The 25,099-nt window shown below is 45.3% G+C and overlaps 2 protein-coding genes and 1 pseudogene across 2 annotated transcripts; 2 read left to right on the top strand and 1 right to left on the bottom strand.

The window, feature by feature from the left end:
• Positions 1–472: 472 nt before the first annotated feature.
• Positions 473–3,159, top strand: hao1 (hydroxyacid oxidase (glycolate oxidase) 1). Its single transcript, XM_064953596.1, has 9 exons — positions 473–745; positions 1,305–1,456; positions 1,532–1,632; positions 1,723–1,877; positions 1,999–2,174; positions 2,282–2,373; positions 2,449–2,607; positions 2,700–2,769; positions 2,887–3,159. Exons 1-9 carry the CDS (start codon positions 609–611, stop codon positions 2,952–2,954), a joined length of 1,110 nt encoding a protein of 369 aa, XP_064809668.1. The 5' UTR covers positions 473–608; the 3' UTR covers positions 2,955–3,159.
• Positions 3,160–3,529: 370 nt separating this feature from the next.
• On the bottom strand, positions 3,530–4,600 carry LOC135525770 (cardiolipin synthase (CMP-forming)-like; annotated as a pseudogene).
• An 8,714-nt stretch (positions 4,601–13,314) lies between these two features.
• napba (N-ethylmaleimide-sensitive factor attachment protein, beta a) lies at positions 13,315–19,295 on the top strand. The gene is made up of 10 exons (XM_064953595.1): positions 13,315–13,520; positions 15,450–15,532; positions 15,624–15,740; positions 16,161–16,207; positions 16,440–16,517; positions 16,603–16,658; positions 16,861–16,945; positions 17,553–17,657; positions 17,801–17,869; positions 17,994–19,295. The coding sequence occupies exons 1-10, from the start codon at positions 13,423–13,425 to the stop codon at positions 18,144–18,146; spliced, it is 891 nt and encodes a 296-aa protein (XP_064809667.1). The 5' UTR covers positions 13,315–13,422; the 3' UTR covers positions 18,147–19,295.
• Positions 19,296–25,099: the final 5,804 nt, after the last annotated feature.

Here is a 25,099-nt window from a genome sequence, read left to right as displayed (position 1 = left end):
TCGTCCACTATTGTTTTCACCCGTTTTTTATAACGTGGTCCAATTTTCTATGATTATCACAATATAAACTTTATTTTCTTTGATTTGAAATAGTTTCCTATTGTTAAGACTTCCATATGCATACATACCGTTTGAGCTAGGTATGATTATATTATTAATGGATGACTATGATAATGACTGAGTGTTGTTGCCATGTGAGGCCCCTCCATCCTTAATAATGGATCATTTAATCACCAAAATAAACATTTTTATACAAAGGCCTCTTTACTGTCTGGTTATGGTTCCCATCTCCTGTCTGTGCTGTGTGGACAGTGCTATCATATATAAAGGTTGTGGGGTGAAGGGTCAGGGTTGCTTAAATTAGAGTGTGTGTGTGTGTGAGAGGGATTGAGTGGGAAGCAGGGCTGTGTAAACTTGGGGTTAATGATTGCTGGTGGTCAGATGATCAGAGAGGAGAGACTTGGGGGTGTCTGTGTGTGACAGCAGTCAGAGAAGACTATGTGCGTGTGGATCAGGTCGTGTTAGATTTAGTCAGCCTGTATGTGTTATTGTGTGTGTGGATCAAAGTGTTTTAAAGTGTGCATTTGTCTGTTTGTGTGTGTGTAGTCATGTCTGAGAAGTTAGTGTGTGTGGCTGACTATGAGTCTATGGCCAAGAGAGTTCTACCAAAAGCTGTATTTGACTACTACTGCTCTGGAGCCGACCAGCAAGAGACCTTGGCAGATAACACTGCTGCATTCTCCAGGTAACTAGCACATACACTTGCCTATGCGGAGTCTCCAGAAAACACTAACATCCCGTTTTCAGGGATACAGTATTTTCAGCCTAACTTCCGTTTCCCCTGAAAAACAGAAGTGGGAACTTCTTACGCCTGCGACGTTAGGTTACACATACCTAGACACACACTGCTGTTTTCTCCAGGTAACATGACCATGCACGTTCTGTCCTGTAACAACTATTGTAATGTGGAGAATCAAACCTAGTTGTAACATTAAAACCAGACAACAAGGCTTCATACAACACTAGTGTAGAATACTGCATCACACACACTGTTTACTTAAGATCTGCACAGATTATGTTCTCCATCATCATCTCATAGAATATGTTAGTGAGGTGAGTTAGAAGTGTTTTTGGGGTGTTTCAGTGCTGTTCACAGTTTTTTGTGTGGCAGTTTTAGGCAGACAATATCCTAGAAATCACCACAGTAGTTTAATAATTGACTCACCACCTAACTTCAACTCAAAGTCCTGTTCAATGTCTGACACAGCACTTGTTTACACCAGATCACTTCTCTGTGTGTATAGGTGGCGTTTGTTCCCTAGGGTACTGAGGGATGTGTCCCGCGTGGATCTGAGTGTTAGTGTTTTAGGTCAGCGAATCAGCATGCCTGTGTGTGTCGGGGCAACCGCAATGCAGAGGATGGCCCACCCTGACGGAGAGACGGCCACTGCCAGAGGTATGTACACACACACACGGCTGCTTCCAGCCTCTTGTGTATACTGTATGTGTGTAATAAAGCTCCATCTCCTAGCAACCAGAGCGGCAGGGACGGGGATGATGCTGAGTTCCTGGGCCACCTCTACCATAGAGGAAGTGAGGTCATCAGCTGGCGACGGCCTGCTCTGGATGCAGGTGGAGTACTGCTAGATATAGGTTTTGATTACATCACAGTTTACATCACCAGTTTGGTGAACATCTATGACCTATATATAATCCGTACAGCTATACATCTATAAGGACCGCAACCTCACCCTGTCATTGGTGCGCCGGGCTGAAGAGGCGGGGTATAAGGCCATCTTTGTTACCGTGGATACGCCCTACCTCGGAAAGAGACGAGACGACGTGCGCAACCGCTTTAAACTCCCCCCTCACCTGAAGTAGGAACCAAAAACACACTCATCACCACACCATATACACAGACACACACACATGCTTCATCAAATAATATACTATTTAAGCTTACCTCTTATTTTAGTGTTTGTGTGTGTGCGTGTGTAGGATGACTAACTTTGGTTCGGCAGAGCTGGCGTTCTCCAGTGCTGAGGGTTACGGTGAGGACAGTGGGCTGGCTGTCTATGTCGCTCAGGCTATCGACCCTACTCTCTGCTGGGAACACATTGCTTGGCTGAAGAAAAACACACACCTCCCTGTGGTCGTCAAAGGTGTCCTGAGAGGTGACACACAACACACAGTACACGCCACATAATGATAAGGCAGGTTTAAGTTTCATGGCAGAGTAGTAACATGTCTATACATCTATATCGACCCTTCTTCCCTCCAGCTGAAGATGCGCTAGAAGCACTTAACCACGGTGTAGATGGGATCCTGGTGTCTAACCACGGAGCAAGGCAGCTAGACGGGGTCCCAGCTACGGTGAGGGAGCCCAACACACACAAACGCTTCAGTAATATTTCACTTCTTGATCTGTGACATATGTTATGTGTGTAGCTGGATGTGCTGTCTGAGGTGGTGTCAGCAGTAGCAGGGAGGTGTGAGGTGTACCTTGACGGAGGGGTGAGGAGGGGGACAGACGTCCTGAAGGCCTTAGCTCTGGGGGCTACCGCTGTCTTCCTCGGACGGCCTGTACTCTGGGGGCTCGCCTGCCAGGTACCACTGTGTGTGTGCGTGCAGATAAAGGACCATATGTAGTTGTTTTGACTACTGCTAAATAACTAAAATGTCAAAACGTGTGTTTGTAGGGGGAGCAGGGTGTTAGTGATGTTCTGGAGCTCATGAGAGATGAGCTACACCTGGCGATGGCCCTGGCAGGTAACCATGGATAATTAACCTACTCTGGCCATTTCCTCCTCACATTGCCTTTCCTCATCTACTAATTCTCAACCTCTCCTTCAGAAGTAAAGGTTGAACCTTGCGTTTTGTCTGCAGGATGTTGTTCACTTGCAGAGGTTAACAGTTCCCTCGTCAGAAGACCTGAATTCACCTCCAGAATCTGATACGCGCAAATTGGGTTTGAAGGCATCAGCCATGTAAAACCTGGTTAAATTAATTTAATCAATTAGTAAGTTGCAGTAATTATCACTGCTTTTCGATAGTTTCCAAAGCACTACGAATTGGATGTAAAATACTCATTACTGTCCGAAATGACTATCACCACCTGATGTAATTTGAAGCCTCATTAAATCATGTTTCTTTCCAATATTACTGGTGTTGGGGTTTTACTAGCCTTGCGCTTCCAAATCTCATCTCACTGAAATCTCGGTTTACGAGATTAGGGTTTGACTAACTGCTGTATTGAGTCACCAAACTAGGAGACTGAACTAATGGCAAAATATCAATAGTCAATCTGATAAAACAGCTGAAGTGTATTCAGTAGACCAGCAGGTGTCACTAACAGCTGACACTGTAAACCTTTTTGGTAGAATTGGTTGTAATGTTGAAAACCTTGGAAAGCTGTTTCCGCATTACACCCATGCTTAACATTTCCCACCACATACACTCTTGCAGAATCCTGATCCTCTTTACAGAGCATACTAGCAATCTAAACAAGGAGTTAGCCTCTCGCCATGTGTCGAAGTTATCAGAGCAGGTTCATGATTTAATCACATTCATCAGATACAAAACTGTCAATCTACCAGGAGGGTTCCCATGCCAATACAGGGTTAATAAATACACATGCTCACAAGAGTTCATTTTGGAGTTTTTACACAAGTATGGGTGTGTTCAACTTGAGTCCTCTGGCAGACCGGTGAGTGCAGCAAGCGTGTTACGTTGCAACAATTACTTGGTGTTGCGGAGTTTAGTTGGAGCTGTTGAGTTGCCATGGATTACTTAGTGCTGTTGAGCACCGCAAGAGTCTTCATGCTGTAGTGACAGTAGCTGTAGCCTGACACAGTCGTCGTTACCTGTGTGATATACCTGCACACACAGAAGCAGTATTACCAAAACACACAACAGAAACAATGTACCATTAAGATTTCCAGTGTGTAGTCTGCAGAAACAGACTGGCTATGGTGTGTGTATTACCGTAGGGTCTGCAGGAGCGGACTGTCTGAAGTGAAAGACAGATGAGGCCAACGATGCTGCTACCAGGAAGAGCTGGATCGCTGTGTTCACCTGCATGCACGTATGCAAACACATGACTAACCAACTAGACAAATTAATGTGGACTGTTGTTTTACTTGTGTATGACGCATGTGTGTATTACCCCTTCTTTTTCGTCCTACATTTTCAGTGGGTGTAGGGGAGACTGATGTAGAAAACACTGATGAGGATCTTATCAGTCAATGGGTAGAGAGCGCTGCCTAACAGACTTCCTACTGGCCCAGTTGCTGGCTATATAACCACCCAGCTACAGAGACAACACACAGGGTTACCAGAGGGTGTAGTGTGTGTGTGTATAGTGGTGGCAGTGTATGGTTATTGTTTTTATTTAAAACCAAAGCACTGACAAGGTGTGTGCGCATGCAGGCGTGCATACCACATCAGTAAATCCAGCCAAAGTGAAGAGTCCCAGAGAGAGGTGAAAATGTTGCTCAGTGATCAGGACTCCCAGGACCGGAACCAGCGTGATTCAACATACACACAGCAGGTTGGGGATGGTCCACGGATTTTCATACTGGCACACACACACACACAACATTTAGAGAACATGTTTAGCAACATTCAGTGCAAGACTGTGCATTGTTGATCTGACTGGAGAATGTGTGGTTCTGTCCGTCTTAATTCATGCCATGACAGTAAAGTGACAGCATGGGAAACCAGCCCTAAAAGTATAATCTAATTTGGCATAATTTTGCCTTCATCTGGGTAACTTCTTTCACAGACAGACAACAATGAATCTGCCAAGACTACCACTTGGACCGGGTGGTTTCCCTCAGGTCCTCTCCAGGTGTGCTGTTGGTCGGTCTTCCATTACATAGAACTCTCAGCCTGGAGCCACACCAGACCTCACCGGGCACAACCTCAGCCGAGTACGAGAGGGCCTTCGGGTTTAATAAACTAAAGCCGTTTTCGTTACCCTGCATCCTTTCCTGCGATAGTATCGGGTGACGCTTTCGGTGGAACCCTTCAGCGCGTGGCCGGTAACCTCTGGGGTCGACAGGATTGGGATATTCGTGTCATGTGGGGTGTGTAGCTGGGCGACAGAGTATTCTGTTTGAGTCTTTGCAGCCTCTTCAGCTCTGCCCTCACACGTACACCGGTCTGCTGCCGCCATGACCAACACACACTTCTCATCGCATTACATTAACTAGGTGCCCTCGCGCGCACAAAGTTATCTTTACAAACAGACAACATTGAAAACCACGAACAATTCCTCTTTACACATATCCTGCTGTTTAACACCTTCTCGACAGTTCATATTTTTTTTATCCAGCCAGCAACTCCAGCCGATAAATCCATGTTTTCTGCCGTATTCCGAGAGTTTTACGTCGTGTTGGTGGTTGTCACTTCAAAAGAACAGTTATCTCGCTGTGATAGTTTGGGTAATTATACATCCGAGTATGCAGGACGTGTAACCAACTAGCTTGATGGTTCAGAATTTCTTGTACCCTGCCTCCTTTTCTGTGCAAATGTTAACTATTTCACACTCCTGCGCACAAAGCGAGATCCTTGACCAAAAGAAATTTGCGCCACAGCTGAACAAACAGCGCCTCTGCAAGGAGTCCATTAGGAGCTACTTTATTTTCCTAAAATGTTGATAATATTTGTCGCTGATTTATTTTACCACACACAGCCTCGAGTAAACAGGTAAATTAATGTCATAAGTGTACAAGCATGTCAAATATGAGTTGCGCCTGTCTAATCAGTTTTGTACTTGCAAAAAATATTTGCAAACATGTAACTTTTGACAAATGCAACACCACCGGCAAGCAGGTAATGTGTGAATAAATACTTGCAAACATGTAACTTGATGTGAGAAAATCCAATAATATTTTGCAACTGGTGAATCAAAACTACATTTGCTTGTGTCGAATCTGTTTTTAGTGACTAACCTGTGCCAAACATTTAGTAAAAATCTGTACTTGTAAGAGTACTTCTTGCTTGTAGAGAAGCTATCTTAATTATATAACTAGATGTCAATATCGAACCAATGCAATGATAGACATTTTATTGGCATGCTATGAGCTGCTTTTCCTGAAAATGTCTATCTGATACAGCTATTTGTTGTTCTAGTGCAATGCACATCACATGTGACAGCCACATCATGTAGTCATGCATCTGCAGACCAGCAAGAAGGAGAAATGTCTGCTTTAGGGACATTTTCTAGGAAAAGCATGGACAGATCGAACTATCTGTAGTACCATTATTATTTGAAACCACCACATGCACATCATCTGTATCAGTGTTACATTTCATATTGTTTTAATCTATTTGTATTGCAAGTTGTACAAATAATCAGCATGAAGAATACTGAATTCTGTTTAATTGTCAAGTGGACTGAATTCCCATTCAAATAATGTTGTGCCTCTCTTTCAGATCTGCCAAGCACCACTGCTAGCCACACAACCACTGCCTCAGATTGGTTGGGTAAGCTTCTATATAGATGGCCCTGTCCAGGAGTGACGGTGTCTCCCAAGCCCCTTCTCAGTCCCTAGTAATTATTCTGCAATAGTTTATGCAACACCATCTGGAAACAGAAGATACTCTATAGCACTGGTCACCAACCTTTTCTGAGTCAAGATCACCGAGTCAAAATGCATGCCGAGATCTACCGCTCTAATTTTATTAACATTACTTAAAAAATGTAAGCCTATGCAACATTAACCAATTAAAAACAGTACTGTAGCAATGAGTTTTGTACAGTAAGCTATAGGCCCACTACATTATCACCGCATACTGGCATTGCTTGATTTAGGGCGGCAGGTAGTCTAGTGGTTAGTGTTGGGCCAGTAACCGAAAGGTTGCAAGATCAAATCCCCGAGCTGACAAGGTAAAAATCTGTTGTTCTGCCCCTGAACAAGGCAGTTAACCCACTGTTCCTCGGCCATCATTGTAAATAAGAATTTGTTCCTCACTGGACTTGCCTAGTAAAATACATTTAAAAAATAAAAATTGACCTGCCAATGCATTGTTGTTCAGGATATTTTTTAAATTATATTTAAAAATTTGAGGTAGGCTATATGATCATAGATCCATTGTTGTATTACTTGTGAGGCACAGCTGAGTGAGCATACATTTAAATAATTTGCTTTTTATTTTACTGGGCTGATGGTGCCTGCATCTGATGGTCAGTCTTAGCAGAGGGAGAGCAGCAGACTGAGGGTCAGCCTCTCAATGTCCCTCCTCTCTCCCTTTCCTCCACTGACACTGACCAAAAAGGGACACAGTGTTACAGCTGATTATGAAACTCAAGTCGCACTGCATTATTTCTGCCTCATGCACAAATTCATGTTGTTACTCCCTATGACCAGAGAAAGTGAAATATTCCTCAATATAAAAAAAGAGCCAAGCCTATCAATACACTTTCCCACTCATTACTGCTGCACTGTTTGTTGTAGCGCTGACTGGAAATAGGAAGAACGTGCATTTTATGGCTTAAGTGTTGACAGTGCTGAGTAAGAACTAAAACAGCAGCTCTGCTGTATTCGTTGACAGTCTCTCTCTAATCATGGTTTTAAACGTTTTGAAATCTCTATCAATTTTGTCGTAGCTTTCTTTTATGCCTGCTACGTTCCTGCAGACTTGATCATCTGAGCAATCTGATTGGCCAGCGGTAGCATAGTGCACTTGATTTCCTCTCCAGGCCCACCAGGAAGGCAGAGTTTGTACCTTCAGACACATGAAATTGCAACAGTTTGTCTACCTGGTGCGCAGGGCAGCTGAATTGGCTGCACCTACCACCAACAGAGACCAAAAAAAATAGGAACACAATGCTTTATCATTGTTGTTTTTTACAGAAATGTTTGGCAATTGACTGGTTGACCACTGCTCTACAGGAATGATGGAGTCCAACCAAATCTTCTTGGCTCTGTCCACGCATTTCAAGTCTGCGTTGAAACAATTACATATCAATGGCCCAAGACCTGCTCAGTTAATCACTACCATTGTGACAATGAGTCGTCATATTGCTGCATCAAAAGTACATTATCCTAGGGGCGTTAGCAGACAAAATGTAAGTAACTTAATTTATGTCCCCGAATACCTGTTTGATCCAACAGCTATTGTATGCCGTAATAATGAGCCTATGAACCAGTTACACTGTTAGCACTGAGGCGGTTTGCCCTAGTAGGAAGACCACTTTGCAGCTCACCCTGCACTATGAAGTTTACTTCTGATAAGCTTCCCAGTAAAGCATTAACATACGCAGCCTGAGAAACAAGGTCCATGAAGTCAATAACTTGCTTGTAACCGATGACAATCATATTCTGACTATCTGCAACTCACTTAGATAATACACTTAGGCTGGAGTCATTAAAACTTGTTTTTCAACCACTCTACAAATTTCTTGTTAACAAACTATAGTTTTGGCAAGTCAGTTAGGACATCTACTTTGTGCATGATACAAGTAATCTTTCCAACAATTGTTTACTGACAGATTATTTCACTGTATCACAATTCCAGTGGGTCAGAAGTTTACATACACGAAGTTGACTGCATTTAAACAGCTTGGAAAATTAAAGAAAATTATGTCATGGCTTAAGAAGCTTCTGATAGGCTAATTGACATAATTTGAGTCAATTGGAGATGTACCTGTGGATGTATTTCAAGGCCTACCTTCAAACTCAGTGCCTCTTTGCTTGACATCATGGGAAAATCAAAAGGAATCAGCCAAGACCCCAGAAAAATAATTGTAGACCTCCACAAGTCTTGTTCATCCTTGGGAGTAATTTCCGTACACCTGAAGGTACTCCAATCATCTGTACAAACAATAGTATGCAAGTATAAACACCATGGGACCACGCAGCTGTCATACCGCTCAGGAAGGAGACGCGTTCTGTCTCCTAGAGATGAATGTACTTTGGAGTGAAAATTGCAAATCAATCTCAGATCAAAAGCAAAGGACCTTGTGAAGATGCTGGAGGAAACGTGTACAAATGTATCTATATCCACAGTAAAACAAGTCTTATATCGACATAACCTGAGAGGCCGCTCAGCCAGGAAGAAACCACTGCTCCGAAACCGCCATTAAAAAAACAGACTACGGTTTGCAACTGCACATGGGGATAAAGATTGTGCTTTTTGGAGAAATGTCCTTTGGTCTGATGAAACAAAAATAGAAGTGTTTGGCCATAATGACCATCGTTATGTTTGGAGGAAAAGGGGGAGGCTTGCAAGCTAAAGAACACCATCCCAACCGTGAAGCACGGGGGTGGCAGCATCATGTTGTGGGGGTGCTTTGCTGCAGGAGGGACTGGTGCACTTCACAAAATAGATGGCATCATGAGGGACGAAAATGATGTGGATATATTGAAGCAACATCTCAAGACGTCAGGAAATTCAAGATTGGAAGACCCATTTGCGACCAAATGGACAATGACCCCAAGCATACTTCCAAAGCTGTGGCAAAATGGTTTAAGGACAACAAAGTCAAGGTATTGGAGTGGCCATCACAAAGCCCTGACCTCAATCCTATAGAAAACTTGTGGGCAGAACTGAAAAAGCATGTGTTAGCAAGGAGGCCTAGAAACGTGACTCAGTTACACCAGCTCTGTCAGGAGGAATGGGACAAAATTCACCCAACTTATTGTGGAAAGCTACCCGAAACACTTGACCCAAGTTAAACAATTTAAAGGCAATGCTACCAAATACTAATTGAGTGCATTTCAACTGACGCACTGGGAATGAGATGAAAGAAATAAAAGCCCAAATAAATCATTCTCTACGATTATCCTGACATTTCACATTCTTAAAATAAAGTGGTGATCCTAACTGACCTAAGACAGGACCTTTTTACTAGGATTAAATGTCAGGAATTGTGAAACTATGTTTAAATGTATTTGGCTAAGGTGTATGTAAACTTCTGACTTCAACTGTACCTTTGATGATAGTGGTAGCAATACATGGTTATAACATTTACCAAAAAGACAAATGCCAACGAAGGCAGTGTTGTGGTCTATATAAAGAACCACATTCCTATAAAGCTTAGAGACAATCTAATGTTAAATTCTGTTGAAGTAATATGGCTACAGGTTTATTTACCTCACCTAAAGCCCATTCTTGTGTAAAGCTGCTATAGACCACCAAGTGCTACATTATCAAGTACAATATTCTTTACATCATCAACATATGAATCACTAGAAAACTTATTGTATGACCTCTTATACACTATATTAGTTCCAGACTTTGTAACTTTGGTTTTCCTAGATATGGCTATTATATTGTGATCACTACAGCCTATGGATTTGGATACTGCTTTCAAGCAATTTTGATGATTTGATTCCTGTGCTGTTTGTAACTACCCTGGTAGGTTGACTGATTGGAGTAACCCTGTCTTGTAAACTGTCATGGTCAACCTTCTTAACGCTGCTCTACCTTCTTAACAACACTATCAACAAGGCAGGTCCTACAGGCCCTGGTTTTGTCACACTTAGACTACTGTTCAGTAGTGTGGTCAGGTGCCACAGAAGGACTTGGGAAAATTGCAGTTGGCTCAAAACAGGGCAACACAGCTCTCCGTGTACTTTTAAGGGCCAACATTAATGACATGCATGTCAATCTCTCATGGCTCAAAGTGGAAGAGAGATTGACTTCATCATTAAGAGGTGTTGACAAGCTGAATGTACACCCACAAGACATGCCACCAGAGGTCTCTTCACAGTCCCAATGTCGAGAACAGACTATGGGAGGTGCACAGTAATACATATAGCCATGACTACATGGAACTCTATTCCACATCAGGTAATTGATGCAAGCAGTAGAATAAGATTTAAAACGCAGGTAAAAATACACGTTATGGGTTCTGTGAGGAGACAGACACAAAGGTACAGACACATGCATACGCGCACACTGTGATATTGTTGTATGGTGGTGTAGGGATGTTATATGATGTACTGTTTTATCTTTAGCTCATTCAGTACAAACATAGTTCCCTGTTTTATCTGTAATGTGGGTGCTTTGGTGTGTTCGGACCCCAGGAAGAGTAGCTGTTCCCTGGCAAATACAAATGTAATAGTTTAGGTCAAACCGTTCAGACGCTACAGACTTTTTTGTGAGACAACCGAGATGTCTCATGGTCTGACAAACATCACTATCTCCTTTCACAGCAGGCGATTGAGATGCATCCAATGCAAAAAAAAACCATCTCTAGCTTAAACTGACCGATTTTGATGGGAATTTCTTTATGTAACTTAGATAATCGTCTCTAGGGTGTTAACTGTGTGTCATCCTGGCAGACTTGGACAGTTCCTGTGTTAGTAACAGTGTCTCCAGGGACAGCACTGTCACAGAGGTCAGGTGACACTCCACTGTCCGGAGGCATCCGCCCCGCCCCCCTCTGCTCTCCTCCAATAATCTCCTGGACCACCATGGGAAATAATAGTTTGCATACAGCCTCAGCCCCCCTAAACTCTTTCCCCTAGCCCATACACCCTAGACACTGACCCCTAGCCCATTCACCCAAGAAACCTCTGGAGCTTTAAATTGAATTGTATAGACATATACAATATAAGCATGATAAATAATAGTGTAGCTACTTGATATTATGCCAGTCCAATGAGGGTGAGACGGGAGCTGTTGGGAATGAAGGAACGACTATGACACCTGGCTGCACGCACTGAGGAAACACACAGCCTGGGGTTCAATCCAATGTCGACTGTGGTGAAAGTGAATGTGTGTGTTGTACCTTGGTGGGCATGGTGAACTTGCCGTGTGGTAGGGTGAGTGTGATGTTGCTGACACAGACCACGGTCCCCCTCACACTCACCCCGCAGGGTCCTCAGGGCTGTCAATGACTCATAATTATACAATCTGAAACAGACACAGTTAGGGACAAACACATATTTCTAATAGCTGAGTCAGAGAGAGACCGTAACTGTGTGTGTTTTACCTGGAACTGAGGTATGTTAATGATGGGTGTGGCCCCCCCGGGAAGCCCTTCCCCCTGTAACCCCGCAGCATGTCTCTCCAAGTCCTCCGTCAAAACTGACACACACACACACACATTAAAATACATAGACACACCTACCTTCAGTGACGTGTGTGTACCTGGTGTATGGCGAGTTCCAGACAGTTAAGGGTGGTTTCTGGTTGTTCTCTTAGCTGATTGGTCCGGCAGAGCCATACAAACCTCCTTATCCTCAACCAGACGCTTATAGTCCACCAACACACTGCCCTGATGCTCAAACTCATCCCACACACACTAAGTTCACCCTCTCACCAAAGGCTACTATTTTCAGAGCTGAAAATGATGTCTTCAGACTATGTTTTTGACATATTTGTCAATGGTGTATCTGTGAGGTGAAGTACTGTTCAAACACTTTGATCTCCATATATGGAGAACTCTGTATGAAACCTTCACACAGGAAACACACACGGTGTGTATGTACATAGACACACCTACATTCAATGAAGTAGAGGGCCCAGCCTTTATAAGGACAGTCTGTCCAGAGTGGTCTGAGACACCACAGATACAGGCAAACAGAGCAAGAGATGCTGAATTACCAATCACCCCTACCTTCACAGGTATCCACCATGTTGTCAGTGCTGTCCCGAAACCAAGGGCTCACTTGGACATCATTGAGGGGTTAGGGGATATTTAGAGGCTGGTTAGAGACTACTATTACCGACACTTACCGCAGACTAACTGTGTGTCTGACCCATACCTCTTTGAGCACTGGGGGAGGCCGTGCGTTTCCACTCCAGCTATCAAACTCACAATTTATGCTGAAAAGTTAACGTTACCACTTAGCTAGAATTAGCTACCTCACCCGCTACTAGAAGAACAGCTAACGAAGGTAGTCATTGGAAGACGAACGTTGTTTCTCAAGCGAACGTGACTTCTCTGAAGACAAACTTTAAAGATGAATCGATATTCTTTGGTTACGCTGCTTTAATAATGAGCTATGTTGAAAATGTAATAGCTAGCAAACAATAGTAAACAAAACGACAGTTTCTGTTGATGGCTCTGTTTATGTTTTCAACTTTGGAGCAACTTCCGCATCGCTTTGCTGCAGGATTTTTCAGAAGAACCTCTCAAGTCTCAAATGCATAAAACATACTTTGCAGAGTTTTGTTTTCAGTCTTGTATGATGAAACGCTATACAGTGCACTTGTTATGGTAGACAAAATATATATAAATGCAGTACGATTCTTACAAATAAGTCGTGCTGGAGTCAAACTTGTTGAAATGTTCTCCAGATCGATAGGTGGCGGTAATGCACCAAGAGGGAATCAATAGATAAAGTCATACGACCGAGGAGGACTCTCATCAGCACCATCTCTCGGAATCCATTCCCAGCTGAACGGATTCTGCGGAATATTTGTTTTTACCTTGTGGACGACACACACACAGCCCAAACAGCGATGGATACCTCCGGAAAAGAGAAGGAGGCCATGCAGCTGATGGCCGAAGCAGACAAGAAGGTCAAGTCCTCCGGCTCGTTCTTGGGAGGGATGTTCGGGTGAGATGAGATGCCCTGGTTCTCATGTAGCCTACCGAGTCAGTACACACACGAGCGCAGATTCACTATTGCTGCATCACGGCAAGGGGATGTGTCGATTTTTCTTGACATTGGACACAACACATCGCGAGTGTATTGTTTAGATGTATGATGGTTAGGCCTATATTAATGTAATTATTATACGTATAATTTTGCAAATGTGAGGGGGAGGATGACGGTCCTGTTTGTCGCAGTCAGGCCTCAGGGAAAGATGTGCTGTGCTCAGGACTTCTTTTATTTTTTTAAATTTTACCTTTATTTAACTAGGCAAGTCAGTTAAGAACACATTCTTATTTTCAATGACGGCCTAGGAACAGTGGGTTAACTGCCTATTCAGGGGCAGAACGACTGATTTGTACCTTGTCAGCTCAGGGATTTGAACTTGCAACCTTCCGGTTACTAGTCCAACGCTCTAACCACGAGGCTACCCTGCTGCCCCGTTCTGACAACATGTACCATTTAACCACCGGGGTGGTTGCTGTTTTCTTCTTCTTTTTTTTACCCCCAATTGGTAGTTAGGGTCTTGTCCTATCGCTGCAACTCCCTTACGGACTCGGGAGAGGCGAAGGTCGAGAGCCATGCCGACCCGCCTAGACACACTGCTTCTTGACACACTGCTCGCTTAACCCGGAAGCCGGCCGCACCAATGTGTGGGAGGAAACACCTACACCTGGTGACCATATCAGCGTGCGTGCACGGGACAGTGACATCCCGGCCGGCTTTATGGGACTCCTGGTTGCTGCTACACAGCCCGGTTTCGAACCCGGATATTTAGCCACCCGCTGCGCCACCCTGACCTGGGTTGTTGCTCATTAATGACAACAGTAGGGTGCTTATTGGTAGTGGCCCATAATATATTCTGTACAACAGACATGGCTCTCTGACATGTAGAGTAGGCCAGCTCTATTCATGAGATATTCAATATACTGAACAAAAATATAAACGCAACATGTAAAGTCTTGGTCCCATTTTTCATAAAAGATCACAGACATTTTCTATACCCACAGAAAGCATATTTCTCTGACATTTTGTACACAAATTAGTTTACATCCCTGTTAGTGAGCATTTAATTTCTCATTTCCCAAGATAATCCATCCACCTGACCAGTGTGGCATGTCAAGAATCAGATTAAACAGCATGATCATTACACCGGTGCACCTTGTGCTGGGGACAATAAAAAGCCACTCTAAAATGTGCAGTTCTGTCTCACAACACGATGCCACAGATGTCACAAGTTTTAAGGGGGTGTGCAATTGGCATGCTGACTGCAGGGATGTCCATAAGAGATGTTGCCAGAGAATTTAATGTTAATTTCTCTACCATAAGCCGCCTCCAACGTCATTTTAGAGAATTTGGCAGTTCATCCAACCGGCCTCACAACGGCAGACTATGTGTGACCACGCCAGCCCAGGACCTCCACATATGGGTTCTTCAACTGCGGGATCATCTGAGGAGGGGAAGGGGGGTGCTGAGGAGTATTTCTGTCTCTAATAAAGCTCTTTTGCAGGGAAAAACTCATTCTGATTGGCTGGGCCTGGCTCCCCAGTGGGTGGACCAGGCGCCCAAGTGGGTGGGCCTATGCCCTATCAGGCCCACCCATGGCTGCGCTCCTGCCCAGTGATGTGAAATCTATGGATTAGGACCTAATTAATTTATTTCAATTGACTGATTTTCTTCTATGAAGTGTTACTCAGTAAAATCTTTGAAATTGTTGTGTGTTGCATTTATATTTTTGTTCAGTATAGATTTTCTTCAGTAGACAACGTTCAGTTTGCATCCTCCTGAATGAGACCCACTAGACAAAAACACATTTTCTGATGGTGTCCAGGTCTAGAACTCATATACCTTACAGTGTTGTTAAACGTTTTTGTGAATATCTGTGTATTTCAGGGGAAGTCACCACAAAGTAGAAGATGCATGTGAGATGTACGCCAGAGCAGCCAACATGTTCAAGATGGCCAAGAACTGGACCGGTGGGTCACTCACACACACACACACACACACACAGCTGAAATACTACATACGTTCCATAGATATGATCATTATGTGTTTGTGTGTGTGTAGCTGCTGGTAATGCGTTCTGTCAGGGGGCCCGGCTCCACATGCAGCTGCAGAATAAACTGGACTCAGCCACCAGCTTCGTCGACGCAGGGAACGCTTACAAGAAGGCTGATCCTCAGGGTAGGAACACACTCCAACAATACATACTAGACTATTTATTTATTTTACCTTTATTTAAGGTAAGTGAGTTAAGAACAAATCCTTATTTTCAATTACAGCCTAGGAACAGTGGGTTAACTGCCTTATTCAGGGGCAGAACAACAGATTTTTACCTTGTCAGCTCAGGGATTTGATCTTGCAACCTTTCAGTTACTGGCCCAACGCTCTAACCACCTGCCGCCCCAGAGGGCAAAGCCTCCCTAATAGTAGTCCCTACTAGTACATACTGTATGTTTCTGTCTGTGTTCTTTCTTTTTCACTGTCTCTGGTAGGAAAACCTAACCTCTCTTACTCCCTGCTCTCTCTTTCTCTATCTCTCTGCCCCATTTCTTTTTCTCTTTCCCCTTCTTTCACTCCTCCCTCTCCCCATCTCTCCTTTAGAGGCTATCAACTGTATAAATGCAGCCATCGATATTTACACTGACATGGTAAGCCTGGTCCAACCCTTGAGCCCTGACCTCCAATTCCTAACCTGTGACCGCTAACCATACCACTGTCATCTTAACCTGCTTCACCCATTTCTATGTGCAATAGTGCATGTACTGTGTGTGAGGGGGCTTTGTTTTCCAGACATCATTGGCTGCTACCAACCGATTTGAAGGCTGATACAGTGTATATTCTAATGATTATGTATCAGTGTTGTCCACATGTGTATTACAGGGTAGGTTTACTATCGCAGCCAAACATCACATCACCATCGCAGAGGTGTACGAGTCCGAGTTGGTGGACATAGAGAAGGTACGGAACACGCACACACACACACTCACTCACATCTGACACTCCTTATGAACAATACTTTACGTGTGTGTCTCCTGTTGCCCAGGCAATCGCCCACTATGAGCAGGCAGCCGATTATTATAAAGGGGAGGAGTCCAACAGGTGAGTATCCAGTGTTCTGTAGTATAAATGAATACTATACTATTCAGTTATGCTACACTCTACTACACCCAAATGCTTTTGTATTATACTACTCTTGTACTATTTATCACAGAGGTTAGGGTTCAGTGGGAGTCGTCATGAGGGGTTCCACAGAGCTCTATACTAGGACCTATGATGTTCCTTATGTTTCTCTCTCTCTCAGTTCTGCTAACAAGTGTCTGCTGAAAGTGGGCCACTACAGCGCTCAGCTGGAGCAGTATCCGAAAGCCATTGAGATCTACGAGCAGGTGTGTGTGTCTGCTGTGCATGCATTTATTAGATTTTTTTTACCCCCTTTTTCTCCCCAAATTCATTGTATCCAATTGTTAGTCATTACTGTCTTGTCTCATCGCTACAACTCCCGAACTGGGGTTGTTGCTGCTTTTTTTTTTACCCCAATTGGTAGTTACGGTCTTGTCCTATCGCTGCAACTCCCTTACGGACTTGGGAGAGACAAAGGGCGAGAGCCATGCGTCCTCCGAAACACAACCCAACCAAGCCGCACTGCTTCTTAACACAGCACGCATCCAACCCGGAAGCCAGCCGCACCAATGTGTCGGAGGAAACACCGTACGCCTAGCAACCTGGTCAACGTGCACTGCGCCCGGCCCGCCACAGGAGTCGCTAGTGCGCGATGAGACAAGGATATCCTTACCGGCCAAACCCTCCCTAACCCAGAAGACGCTAGGCCAATTGTGCGTCGACCCATTGACCTCCCGGTCGGGGCCGGCTGCGACAGAGCCTGGGCTCGAATCCAGTCTCTGCGATGCATTGCATTAGACCACTGCACAACCCGGGAGGCGCATGAAATGTGAACAGCGCTCTCTGAGTAATGTAATGGTGTGTGTGTGTTAGGTGGCCACCAATACTATGGACAACCCCCTGCTGAAGTATAATGCCAAAGAGTACTTCTTTAAAGCCTCCCTCTGTCACTTCATTGTGGACGAACTCAACGCAAAGGTATTATTATCATTATTAATGGTAGTAGTTGTCTGTTTTAAAACAAGACACACAGAGTAGACATATATCATTCAGATAATACAACTGAACCAAGAGGAGTACCTGTCAATTATTAGTGATTACAAATGTGTGTGTTTTTACAGCTGGCCATAGAGAAGTATGAGGAGATGTTTCCTGCTTTCGCAGACTCCAGAGAGTGCAAGCTGCTGAAGGTAGACATGATGAGCGCCTTTGTGTGTGTGTGTGTATTAACGGACTTCACATTGCTTGTTTACCAGCATAGCTTCCTTCTTCACAAGCCCACACCCATCTCCCTCCCCCTCTCTGTCTCTGTAGAAGTTGCTGGATGCCCATGAGGAGCAGAACTGTGAGGCGTTTACTGAAGCTGTTAAAGAGTTTGACTCCATCTCTCGTCTGGACCAATGGCTCACCACCATGCTGCTCCGTATCAAGAAGACCATCCAGGGAGATGCTGGAGATCTCAAATAAAGAGAAAAGAGGGGTGGGTTGGGGGGAGGGATACAGGAGTGAGGGATAGAGAAAGATATGGGTAGGGAGAGGATGGATAGAGGAGAGATATAGGGTTAGGTCAGTGGTGTGAAGGGAGGCAGGTCTTTATGTGTTTGATGTGTTCAGTGTAAAGAACTCCATGACTCCGTAGTTCATCGTGTCTTACCATATCTCCCCTCACTCACACACTGTCAAAAACCTAAGCTGTTTCAACTTTACAAGTAGGAGTTACCCAGGAGTTGAAAAACCAGTTGACAAATTATTAGATACATAATAGTATAAATGTTTATACAACTTGATCTTTTAGTTAAGTAGGGTACTCTTACACTCATGTTTTTAATATGAATCAGTACCTTTTTTTTTTACAGTGTATGACACACTTAACCTTCCTAACATCTCCACTGAATATCTTCCCTTGATTGGACCCTGTACAGGTTCATGTTTTAACGTGTAGGGCTATACAGATAGTGTATGTAAAGATCGTGTGTGTGCGTTCAATGTATCACATTGAAGCCAATATATCTGTGCCAGTGCTTGTTGTAGTTGTTGTGTGTGTGTGTGTATATGTTTGTGTGTGAGCGAGAGAGAAACCAAAGGGAATGGACACTTGTTCTGTGGGTCATATAACGGTGTGTTAATAGTTCTTGTTAAATCGGAGTCCTCTGTTATAAGTGTTTCTATTGATTATTCTCCTATGAAAATATGTATATATGTTTACTTTCCTCTCCTCTTGCCCCTCCCTCATATCACAACACTACTCCCTACACACTTCTCCCCTCACCCCTAGAAAATCCTCCTAGCCCCTACACACTTCCCTTAACCCCTGGACCCTTATGCACTACCCCGTAGACATGTCCCCTAGCCCGCTAGACACTAGTGATCTGAAAGAAATTGGATAGGTATAAGCACACATTCAATTCTATCAGATCGACACAGGTGTTAGGAGTCAGAGGTTAGGGGAAGTGTCTGTGTTGTAGTGTGTTGCGCTTTTGTGCTGTGTGTGTATTCCTCTCAGCATGTTGCCATGGTAATGATGTGTGTGTTCAGTGTTATTGTCAAAAAAGTGTATCACTATGTTCATTATTCCGTGCATAATGTACAAAAAAATAAAACTTCAACAAACTTGCATTTGCTGCCTTGTGTGTGTGAGAAAGAGATAGATCTATGTAAGGGATAATCAACGAGGAGCTATGCATTCTATGGAAAATAATGAACAACGTGGGAGGTGTGTTCCACGACACGCTAGCAGAGTAGCCTATATAAACGAGCTGGTGAGCAAGGTCGGTGGATTACAATATATAAAGTTATTATTTATTTTGTAAAACCAGAAGAGGAAGCCAACTATTGAGATGGAAAAGAGATGAAAGAAGGCAAGGGAGCACCATCACGTGTCTTCTCTCCTCGTCTCCAAACTCCAGCCTTTCCCCCTCATCTCCTCTTCTTACTGCATGTGCCACCAAGCTCAACAGAAACAGGAAGGTTGATGCTCATGTACAATAGGCCTGTGTTTGTTTGTAGGCTGTGCTAACACCATAATGCAGATCTTGTCTTACTGGTTTCATATAGGGCCTCAACAGTATCCCTGTATTCTAGGTGTTCCATCTATAATATAGGCTAATATTGTAGAATCTGTATGACCTCTCAACAGTGTTTCTGTGTTCTAAGTGCTTCCTGTCTCGTGGTAGGTTCTGTGTTCATGCTACAGCCTGCCCCCCCCTCTTCCCACGTTCCTATGGGAACCCAGAGGCGCTGCTCCAAGCCCGGTGTCAGCGGCTACCAGCAAATGGAGCCCGATGCCTGTTCCGACAGCTGGTGCTGGCCGTGGCACATTTCCATGACAATGGACTGGTGCTTTGAGACCTCAAGCTGAATTAGTTTGTCTTCAAGAACAAGGAGAGTTGCGTGTGAGTGTGTGTAGGCATGTGTTTGTGCGTGCATGCATCAAAGTGTTTTCCTTGTTTGTGTGTGTTTGTCAGAACGTTGTTGATGCTGGAGAGCTTGGATGATGCAGTCATAATGCAGGAAGGAAACCCCTCCCACTATTGCAGCCCAGGACCTGGGGATGTCTCTGGCCTCTGTGGTTCTGTGCTCCGGCTACAGATGTCTGGTCTCTAGGAATAATGCTCCATCCGCTGCTATTGGGCTGCAACCCTGTTGGGGAATGGACAAACAGAAGGGGAGGGCATACTAACCTCGCAGGCTCGCTGTCTGATACGCTCAGCCCTGCATTTTAACCCCACCCTCCGCCTCTTTGCATTCGAGCTTCTCACACACATACACAGGCACACACACACAGTCACATACACCAGATCAGACTATACCTACCTGACACGCACATGCACAGGCGCACAAACACACACACTCTATATAAAGCAACACCAATAAAGGATCACATTTGTATGGAATTTTGTTCTTACTTTTAATTTATGCTATTTTTAATAACACTATTATTATAGTTGTATATATTGTTGATTAACTTCCACCTTAGTTAAATCAAAGAGTTAGTAGACCGGCCATGTTGTGCGCTGAAGATGGGGAGTGGGAGTAGACGTGACAGACACAACATGCAGCTCCAGCCGCAGGATGACGCCGGCCATTAGTACTGGCCCGAGGGCAAGGAGCGGGCCGTTCCGGATGGCGGAGATAGAAATCCCGGACGATGTTGGGGTCCAGGATGTCAGCCACCGGGACCCAACAGCTCTCCTTCTTGACCGTACCCCTCTCAGTCCACCAGGTACTGAAGCCGACCCCCATGACATCAGGGGTCCAGTAGGGACTAGACGGCATAGGCGGGGGTCCCATCGATGTCCAGGGGAAGCGGAGGGGTGTCACGGGGGATGGCATCAGCCAGGGGACCAGGAACCACCAGCCTGAGGAGGGAAATATGAAAAGAGGGTGAGGTCCGGTAGTTGGTGGGGAGTTGTAACCGACATGTTACCTTGTTGGCCCTCTGGAGGACCTTGAAGGGCCCCACAAACCCGGGGGCTCAGCTTCCGGCAGGGCAGGTGGAGCGAGAGGTTCTTGGTAGAGCCAGACACAATCACCAGGATGGAACACGGGAGCCTCATTGCGGTGACGATCCACCTGCTCCTTCTGGTAGTGGACAGCGCGCTGGAGCCTCACGTGGGCAGCGTTCCAAACTTCCTTTGAATGCCGGAACCACTCGTCCATCGCAGGGGCTTTGGTCTGGCTCGGGGTCCACAAGGCCAGGGCTGGCTGATATCCCAGGACGCACTGGAAGGGAGTCAGCCCGGTGGAGGAGTGATGAAGGGAGTTCTGGGCGTACTCCGCCCAGTGAAGGAAACCTGCCGCTCCTGGCAGTGACTCCTAAGGAACCTCCCCAGCTCCTGGTTGGTCCTCTCCACCTGCCAGTTGGACTAAGGCCAGTACCCGAATGTGAGGCTGGCCGTGGCCCCAGCTTCTCCACGAAGGCTCTCCAGACCCGCGACGTGAATTTGGGTCCACGTTCAGAGACGATGTCCTCCGGAAGGCCATAATGCTGGAAGACCTACTGGAGCAGTGCCTCAGCAACCTGGAGGGCGGTAGGGAGACAAGAGAGAGGGATAAAACAGGAGGATTTAGAGAATCTGTCCGCAACAACCATAATAGTGGTGAATCCATTAGACGGAGGGAGATCAGTTACGAATTCTATGGACAAATGGGACCACGCCCGCCTAGGCACGGGAAAGGGAAGGAGTTTCCCTGCTTGAGCATGCCGGGGAGATTTGGTTTGGGCACATACGGAGCAGGAGTTGACATAGTGGGCGACGTCCTGTGCCATGGTGGGCCACCAGTACTTTGCGGAGATGGATTGAATGGTGTGGGTGATACATGGGTGTCCAGCGGCGAGAGATGTGTGCGCCCAGGTCAACAGTTGGTCTCATAACCCTATGGGGATGTAGATGCACTCAGGATGGCAGGTAGCAGGTGTGGGTTCCCTCTCCAAAGCCTGGCGGATGTCCACATTTACTTCCCAAAACACGGGGCCAACCATTTTGCCTGCCTCAATAACAACACCTTTTGCCTATACTTTAGCCTATCAGATTTCATGTTATCTACCTATTGCCTGATCTCCCGGACAAAGTTACTAGCTTTTACCCTGCCTGTACTGTTGCCCTTTTGGACCCCCTGTGTATGACCTTCTGCCTGCCCCTGGACCCAGATACCTGCCTCCTCCTATGGTACTTTGCAATAAAAACCTGCTGCGCCCTGCGCTTGAAACCAGCTCTCTGTCTCCCTTCGTGTTCATTACAGACAGGTGATCACTGGCCCGCCTCTCTGCCCCAGTGCATCCTGGGTTGGGATGCATCGGACACCGCTGAAGCTGGTGCCCCTTCCTGGCCGCAATAGGAACACAGTACCATGTCTCCGGCGACACCGCTTTGCAAAACAGAGGTGTTTGGCCCCTACCTCCATGGGTTCACGCTCTGCCGCAGGATGGCAAAAGGAGAAGGGCGAGGAGAGATGGGCGAAATAGAAGGAGCACTGGAGTAGGTAGCCATGGCATTTGGATGGGGTCCTGTCATACTTGTCCGGGAGGGACATTCGGGCATCGCCTCCCTGGGCGGACTGCTGGTTAGGCTAGGGGCCTGGCTTGCTGAGACGACTCGTGGTAGGAGGCCCTCCGCTAGTTGGAGGCGAAACCTCTCGGGTGGTGTTGAGGCAGTGGAGGACCTCATCCATAGCCGCACTCAGTTGCGTCAGCTGATCGTGGTATTGGCAAAGTAGGTATCCCTATTCACTGACAGTCTGGGAGATCTCTTTATCTTCTGCTGGTTCCATAATTATTGAGGCAGTATTCTGTAACGTATGCGCTTGGAGTCAGGAAGCAGGTGGAGAAGGTGAGTTTAATAAACATGAACAAGCCAAATAATCAAAAAGGGAGTAGAGTACTGAATGTGAACAAAACCAATACTGCTTGATGCCTGAGGCTACTGAGGGCTAAGGGAGAGTAATCAAGGTGATGAAGTCCAGGTGTGCGTAATGATGGGGAGCAGATGTGCGTAATGATGGTGCCTGGACCGGTGGTTAGTAGACCAGTGACGTTGTGCGCTGGAGAGGGGGAGGAGTAAGTGTGACAGACTGCATGAATGTCAACTTAACTCTTGAGTTTCTGTGTTGTACCATTTGATGTTTCCTATTGTTACAATCAACATTATAAAAATGCATTCTATTCCATGAGCCACATCAGAATAATATAAATATATAACTATTTTTTTGAGATGTCAGACTACATAAAGATCCTATAAATCACATGTAATTCTGTGACTCTATGCCAATGACTGTACAGTATATACTATATACAGTATGAAGCTATACCATCTGTATAATCATAGATAGAACAATGAGTCAGATATTTAACCAGATGTATAAATGTGAAGAATCGCATTGGCGTTTCTACTCACTACCAAATATTGTGATGAGAGGAAGCCCAGTGTCAACAGTGAGAAAAGATGGAGCGAGATAGAATTTGGCCGACATTCTGCAAATTTCGATAAGACATTTGATCACCATACAGTTTTCTGTTTCCACAACAAGAATCTGTAACAAACCGAGTGGACTACGTTTTCTAGAATGCACACTCACACTTCACAGAGTAGGCGTTCCCTAACAGAAATATGCTAATAACTGCTAGAATGCGCCAATAGGACCTCGCTAGCTTGTGCTTGGCTCTGCCCAACTCCTTGCTTGTTCTGCCCTCTATGATTAATTTGGAGGTCAAAGAGAGAGATGGAGGAAGAGGGTGAGCTTGAGTATGGGAAAAATTGTGGGAAAAAGAGAGATGGTTTGTCAAAGAAGAATGTTAGAAAGTAGGAGCAGAGTGAGCCGTAAGCCATATCGAGGTCTGGAGGAGAAATGGAAGTTAATGGGGGCAATTTATTGGAGGAGGCAGGGGCGGTGAAGTCCTTAGAGCCCGATACTTGCACCAATGGTCAGGATAAAGATGAGTCTGTGACAGTAGGAGTGACATTTCTGGAGAAAGTGGACCCTGCCTTTTGGCTGATCCATTTGTGGTTTCAGGGTGGGTGAAAAAGTAGTTTGGTGCTGTGGAATCGGTGAAGGTAACCAAAAGTAGTCTTGTGATTGTTTGTGTTTTTGCTGGTCAGAGGGAGCAGGCGCTTTGGGCCAAACTAATTAGGACAAGCGATGTGACTTGTGATTACTGGGGTAACGGTGAATGTGAAAGTGGACCAACTGAAGGGAAAGATTCCTGGTGTTTGTGACACTCGTCGTTTGAGGCAGACAGTGTGGCGTGAGTGGTGAAACAGAAGACAAAGTGACGTTAGGATATGTCAGTCATCCTGTACGAGCTTATGAGGGTCCTGTGTGGGTCCTCAGTCGGTAGAGCATGGCGCTTGCAACGCCAAGCGTCGTGGGTTCGATTCCCACTGGGGCCACCCATATGCAAAAAGTAGTGGCCCCAGCCGACTTGTAAGTCGCTTTGGACAAAAGCGTCTGCTAAATGGGATATATTATGTGCCAAATACATTAAGTTTTTACAGGTGCCAAGCTTATGGGCATGTGGCAGCAGTGTGTAGGAGGGAGGTTCTTAGGTGTGAGAAGTGTGCAGAAGGGCATGAGACAAAGGAAGGTGTAGCAATGGGGAATGATTCTTGCTAATTGTAGGGATGCCCATGGGGCTGAAGATCCGACATGTCCGGTGTGAGAGAAGCAGGTTGAGGTTACCAGGGTTAGAGTAAAGCAGAGGGTGTTGTATGCTGAGGCAGTGAAGAAAGTTGAGGAAAATTGGTCAAGGGTGAGGGATCCTGAAAGGATTCGTGTGAGTACCCAGTTAGCAATGAGCAATAGGGAGGCTGGCTTCCCTTCAGAGTGGTCGCACACCGTGCAACAGCTTTTTTTACCCATCATTCACAGGGCGCCTGTCAAGCGGCAGCTGTGCTCCTGCCGTTCACGTGCCATTTTCCTCACAC

The sequence above is a fragment of the Oncorhynchus masou genome, chromosome 32, assembly GCF_036934945.1.
Source record: "Oncorhynchus masou masou isolate Uvic2021 chromosome 32, UVic_Omas_1.1, whole genome shotgun sequence".
Lineage (NCBI taxonomy): Eukaryota > Metazoa > Chordata > Actinopteri > Salmoniformes > Salmonidae > Oncorhynchus > Oncorhynchus masou.
The sequence above is the reverse complement of the archived record's forward strand: the minus strand, read 5'-3'. Positions and strand labels throughout refer to the sequence as shown.

Excerpts from the sequence above, each read along its gene's own strand:
- napba (XM_064953595.1), top strand. The coding sequence starts at position 13,423 with ATGGATACCTCCGGAAAAGAGAAGGAGGCCATGCAGCTGATGGCCGAA. Across the intron at positions 15,741-16,160 it reads CAAGAAGGCTGATCCTCAGG|AGGCTATCAACTGTATAAAT; the intron begins GTAGGAACACAC and ends TCTCTCCTTTAG. Across the intron at positions 16,659-16,860 it reads AAAGGGGAGGAGTCCAACAG|TTCTGCTAACAAGTGTCTGC; the intron begins GTGAGTATCCAG and ends TCTCTCTCTCAG.
- hao1 (XM_064953596.1), top strand. The coding sequence starts at position 609 with ATGTCTGAGAAGTTAGTGTGTGTGGCTGACTATGAGTCTATGGCCAAG. Across the intron at positions 2,374-2,448 it reads TAGACGGGGTCCCAGCTACG|CTGGATGTGCTGTCTGAGGT; the intron begins GTGAGGGAGCCC and ends TTATGTGTGTAG. Across the intron at positions 2,608-2,699 it reads TCTGGGGGCTCGCCTGCCAG|GGGGAGCAGGGTGTTAGTGA; the intron begins GTACCACTGTGT and ends GTGTGTTTGTAG.